The 5958-nt window shown below is 49.6% G+C and overlaps 1 protein-coding gene across 6 annotated transcripts in view; it reads left to right on the plus strand.

Annotated features, from left to right (window-relative positions):
• Positions 1–3305: 3305 nt before the first annotated feature.
• Positions 3306–5958, plus strand: part of Slc13a5 (solute carrier family 13 member 5) — a 41958-nt gene continuing 39305 nt past the window's right edge. For 4 of the 6 annotated variants that reach the window (XM_004638305.3, XM_004638307.3, XM_023723324.1 and 1 more), the window contains exon 1: positions 3972–4082. In XM_004638305.3, the coding sequence (XP_004638362.1) occupies positions 3981–4082 (102 nt within the window). In that variant the 5' untranslated portion in view covers positions 3972–3980. Of the gene's footprint in view, positions 3584–3965; positions 4083–5958 lie in introns of those variants that run through there. The other 2 variants (XM_023723323.1, XM_023723325.1) reach the window with 2 other exon arrangements.

A 5958-nucleotide genomic window follows, 5' to 3' on the forward strand; every position in this document is an offset into this window, starting at 1 on the left:
TAGAAGATGGGCAAGGCAATGATCCTGAGAATCTTCAGAAGATTTTTTAATCTAGCAGTTAATTGGAAAGATTCTCACCCTGACTAACTATATATGCTGATACCTGTGAACTAAGCTACTGCACTGCAGATGGTAATTTGTAATAGCAATATTATTTTTAAAATTAAGAAATAAAATACTGAGCACAGCCTAGTGGTAGGTTGCTAAAACAGCCAAACTACATCAACAAAAAATTATAATGATGCAACATAATTGATGCATTTTATGATATTTTATCAATATCTTATATAAAGTAATACTATAGCATATGCAAGAGTAAGGTAGCAAATGCAATTTCTCAAGTGTATTACTTCACGTGTTTTAATGAAATGCAGTATGTTCTGATACCTTTCTATTTCTCTATGTTCATACTGTTAGTGATTACATCAGTTATCATAGTTTCATCATTATTGAAGTCTAATAGCAATTCTCCCACCCATTCACCCTTTTGCAGAAGTGTCTAAACTATGCTTGACTCTTTGCTACTCTGCTTGAACTTCAGGCCTGCTATATAAAAGTCTTCCTAGGATTTTAATTGGAATTAAATAGAACTTCTAGATAAATTTGGGAAGGATGGCTATATCTAGATTTGGTTTTTTTATCTATGAACTTGGTGTACTGTCTTTATTTACTTAGCTTTTTGTGGTTGTCATACTCTTTCTAGTACTCCTGGGCTTTCTTGAATGTTTTCTTTCTTGTGTTTTGACTACCCTGTACTGCTACCTGCCAAATCTCCACTCGGCCTTGAAATGTCTGCTCACATGCCTTTGTGAAGCCCACCCCCACTGCTTTAGGCAGACTCAGTGGGTCCTTCTTCCGAGGCCCCTGCGTCCGCGGTTATGTTGCATATAATCGCAAGAGCAAATCTTCACTGATGTCTACCTACCAAAGCACTGTTCACCATTCTCTGAACAATGATAGTTCATGTAGTCGTGAAAGCAATCGTTTGAAATCCAAGTTGGTGCTGTTCTCTCCACTTCTGGGAGGATGACTTGCCTCAGGCACATAGCTGGGCTGAGACAAGGCCGAGATACGGATCCAGTGGTCTAGCGCTACAGCAGGTGCTCTTCGTTATGCCCACCCCCTTAAAGTGGCTGTGTTATGTATGAAATGGTTTATTTGTGCTCATTTATGCATCCCAGAAAGTTTTAAGTGCATACCTCAAATCAGGCACAGCAAAAGGTACTGGCTGGAACACAATATAAATAAAATTGACATTGGGCTGGTGAGATGGCTCAGTGGTCTAAAGCACCTACTTAGAATCAAGCTTAGCAAAGCACAGGGACCGCGGTTCAATCCCCCAGCACCACATGCCAGCCAGCCCCGCCCCCTGGTGGGCTGAGCTGGACACACACACACACACACACACACATAAATAAATAAACACAAACACACACATAAATAAATAAAATTAAAAAAAATTAAAATTGACATTAAATGAAAATCACATCAACAAATATCCTGGGAAAATGGGGGCAGGTAGGTAAGAGTTATACAAATTCAAATTACAAAACAAACCAGGCCTGATAACACACATTTGCAATCCTAGCACTTCGAAGGCTGAGGCAGGAGGATCACCATGTGTTTGAGCCCAGCCTGGGCTACATAGCGAGACCTGGTCTCAATAAATAAATTTAAAAAAAAAAATTACAGGGGCCGGGGAGATGACTCAGTGGAATAAGTGCTTCCCTGGCAAATGCAAGGGCCTGAGTTCAATCCCTGATTCCACCAAAAAAAAAGAAAGCAAAAAAAAAATTACAAAAGAAGAGGACACAAAATAGAAAATTGCAGGAGGGGTTTGAGGCAATGTATGTGTCCTTGAGTGCAGAGGACTAGAGTGAAAACTTTTTCGCAGGAAAAGTCATGAAATTGATTTAAGATGTGTTGAGTTTAGGCTCTGAGGCCCAAATAGGCTGTGAATGGCTGGAAATATAGTTGTCCTTCTCTATGGTATTGGTAACATAGGAGAACTCTAACTCCCAACCTGTTAGATGTCAAATGTGCCAAGTTCGTAGTTCCATAACACTGAAAAATGAAGTCTCAAACCAGAGGAAGAAGTTAGGAGCATTTTAACTATTTAGAAATAAATAGGGAGGACTAGCTCCTGAATTTCCAGGAGGGGTCTCAAGTGGAGTATCTATCAAGGCTCTTTGTCAAGGTAATTTATACAGCAAAGTCACAACGAAGGTACAACATGGGTCAAGTTACAAGTACAGTTGCTGGCGAATAGTGAGCCAATAGGGAAGCAGGGCACAGTAGCAAGGGTACATTGAAAGAACAAAGGGATTTGCGGGAAGGGATGGGTCCAGATGCTCTGGTCACCCATCTGGGTGACTGACAGCTGTCTGGGCTTACTGGACCTAGTGGTGCTAATTGTACTCTCAAGGGATTGTTTGTCCCTTAGGGAATCATGTAGGCCTGGCCATTGCACCCTGAGGCCTGAGGACCTTCTTTGACGCAACTCCAGCCACAACTCTAATTCTACATTTTCCCCACTCATGTCCTTGAGGGTCACAGTCCACCTCTGACTGAGTATTAATTTCTAACTTAGCTGTTTATACTAGTGGTAGTGGACATAGTGTGATTGGTTCCAGGACTCCCAGGACTAAATTCTGTGGGTGTTCAATAAAATGTAGTTTTGCATATAACCTATGCAATTTCCCCTACAATTAATCTCTAGGTTACTTATAATACCTAATACAAAATAAATGCTATGTAAATAGTTATACTTTATTATGTAAGAGATAATAATAAGGCTTTCCCTGTATATGTTCAGTGCAGAAGTAACTGCTAGGCCCAATTACATGTCAGCAACAAGGTGACGTTCTGATGCGCAGGAGCGCTGACTGTGGAAATGTGGGATTTGGGCATGTGGCATAAAATCACTGAGAAGCAGGCTGTGGTTACACCACGGGCATGGATAAGACTTCTTGCAATGCAGTTGCGAAATAAGATGGACAGATGACAAGGGAAAAAGAAGAAAGTAATAGACGTGGCAGTGGCTTGACCCTGTTCTGTCTCTAGTGCCCCAAACAGGACTCAGCAGAGAACAGGTGCTCAGTTTTGGCCTCGGTACTGCCTCTTCCTCTGTAGGCTCCTGCTGTCCTGGGTTAGAGCCCGCGGCGGCGGAGCGCGGCTGCTGCGGGCGCCAAGGAGGCCGCCAGGAGGGGGCAGGCTGCGCGCGTGTCCGCGGAGCGCGAGAGCTGTGCAGACTGCGAAGACAGCGGCCTGGGCTTGCTCGCGGTCCGCTGAGGACGTTGAGCGGGGCACGCTGGGCCAGGGAGGCCGGGCGCGGGTGCAAGACCGCTGTGTCTGGAACGAGACGGGCGTGGCGGAGAAGCCAGGTCAGCCCGGGAAAGAGGCGGTGGTGGTGCGCCGGCTCGGAGCGTAGTCGCCGCTTCTTCGAGGGACCTCCCAGGGACCGGGTGGTACCCGGCAGAAGCAGGGAGATGAAAAGGGGAGAGGCTCGGGAGATGGAACTGAGACACCCAGAGGCCGGTGGACGCTTTCACCCGGGACCACCTCAGAGCCGGGCAAAGCGCAGGTGAGGATGCGGGTGGGGTCTGCACGACAAATCCGGCACAACGAACGACGCCCACGCCTCGCTTGGCAGCCCCGGAGGGCGCCCTCATCCCGGGCAGCTCGGAAGAGGCTTGGAGAGTCGTGAGGTGCCAGGGCCCAGGCGGCCCCCAGAGGGCTGGTCCAAGCCTTGGAGCCCGGCAGTGTCTCCCTTCGCCGCGGGGTGGCGGAGTTGGGGGGAGGCGCCGCGTCCCACCCACCCGGAGGGGCGGCCCCGCCCCGCCCCGTGGCCGCAGGGAGGCCCGCTGTGGGGGGCGGAGTAGTTACCGCCCCCCCATCCCTGGTACCGCTGCCCCTTCTTAAATCCGCGGAGCCTCTCGCTGCCCCTCATTCTTCTTGCCCGCTAGGCTCGCTCCCGTGCCATGGCTTCGGCGCTGAGCTATGTCTCCAAGTTCAAGTCCTTCGCGATCTTGTTCGTCAGCCCGCTCCTGCTGCTGCCACTCATCATTCTGATACCCGCCAAGGTCAGTTGCTTCTCTGGGCAGCCCAGTGTCCAGTCACGGGCACGGAACTAAGAGCCCTGAGCTGGCACGCATGATTACCTGGAGGGGACAGCTCCCCCGGGCCCGAGCACTCGGGACCTGCTGGTGCCTAATGGGAGGCACTCCGCAAAGAATCCCGAGGGTGCCAGGGCTCAAGCACAAAGACGTAGATGTGAATGCAAAGTTTGGCCACACAACCCTAGCGATAGGCTTACCGTCTGACTCAGAATCCCCCAGACTGCAAAACTGTCCAAGATGCTGCTCAGGCCAGCGCTTGTCTCCCTCGTTCTTCCCTGAGCGAATGCACTCTTTCCAGCTGTAGGTGGTGGCTTCTAACTCAGTCAAGAGCCTAGAAGAAAAGATCATCCCCTAAGTAGATTTTTTTTTTTTTTTTTTTGTATTTTAGGGAAGGACCTACAGGGTGTTCAGGGTCTCACTACTAGATTGGACTTGTAGTGATCCGCCTGTTTACAGCCTTCCAAGAGCTGGGATACAGGTGCGTGCCACCACGCCACCATGCCCAGTCTCAATTGCTTGCTGTCTCAGCGCGCCCCGGGGGCGGGGCCGGCATGGCAGGCCCGGGGATCCCCCCCCCCCCACACACACCAGTGCCTGCGAGCTTTAATTCGCTGAGCTATTTGGCCAGCCCTCTAAGTAGTAGATCTTGAATTCTGCCTTCACCACTCCCTGGCCTTTTATGGGCCTCGGTCTCCCTATCTACATTTCTTTCTTTCTTTTCTTTTTTCTTTTTTCTTTTTTCTTTTCTTTTCTTTTTTTTTTTTTTTTGAGACAGTCTCGCTATGTAGTTCAACCATGAATTTATGGTGATCCTCCTGCCTCAGCCTCCTGAAGGCTGGGATGACAAGCAAGCGTCACCACACAGGTTCCCATCTATATTTCTTTCATTTTCTGTGATTCAGCGAAGCCACATCTAAGTTAAAGCCCTGCCCCCAGGCTGATCGACAGGAAAAAATTTATCTGCTTTGCCCACTGCCTGCTGTGGCTGTAGCAGGAGGAGGAGCAGGTTCCCAGAGCTCACGCCTTGGGTGGCATGGCCCAGAGTTGCAAGGAAGTTGTGTCCCATGAGAGAATGAATGGCCTTGGCTGCAGGGCGGGGGCGGGGCCAGTGCCCTGGCCCAGACTTGGTTGTACTGCATACAGCCCGTTTGGCAGAAGCCCGAGCCCTTTGAAGCCTTTTGTGGCTGCTGGCTGCTCCTTCCTCCTTCCCTCTTTTAGCCCTTTCACTCTCAGCCCAGACAGGAAACCTCTGGCTCCCTTCTCGCCTCCACAAGCAGGTTTGGGAGACAGAGGAACCCTTGAGGGCATGCTCGGGAGCACTGCTGAGAGGGATGCACCCGAGTGTGGGAAAGCCAACCTGAAAGGAGAACTGACTTCCACCATCCACTCAAGCTTGTGACCAGCACCAAGTCCTAGTGCTCTCTGGACCTTGGTGCAATGGGGTGGTTTGGGAGTCAAAGGGATGACGATGATTCCTAAGGAGCAAAAGGAGAAGAGTAGGAAGAAGCCTTAAGTGAATCCAGCAGAGGCTCAGAGTCCTAGGATGGCAGCCCCTCAGATGCGGCACCATCAGCGAGCAGTCGAAGTTCCTCTGTAGAAAGCTATTTGGGGTCATTGCTGTCCATGGCAGGGAGCCAGGCAGGACAGCCGAGCCTTGGGTTCTGCTGGCAAGGAGACAGATTCTCTGGAATAATTATAGTCCCTCGGTTGACCTTCCTGCTCCAGGGCAGTGTAACTGAGACCCTGCTCCTGCTTGGCACACTCATACATGTACAGGTGAGTCCTGAGTAGGAACCTCAGCTCAAGTGTGTGTGTGTGTGTGTGTGTGTGTGTGTGTGTG

The sequence above is a fragment of the Octodon degus genome, unplaced genomic scaffold (genome assembly GCF_000260255.1).
Source record: "Octodon degus isolate 3935 unplaced genomic scaffold, OctDeg1.0 scaffold00098, whole genome shotgun sequence".
Taxonomy (NCBI): Eukaryota; Metazoa; Chordata; class Mammalia; order Rodentia; family Octodontidae; genus Octodon; species Octodon degus.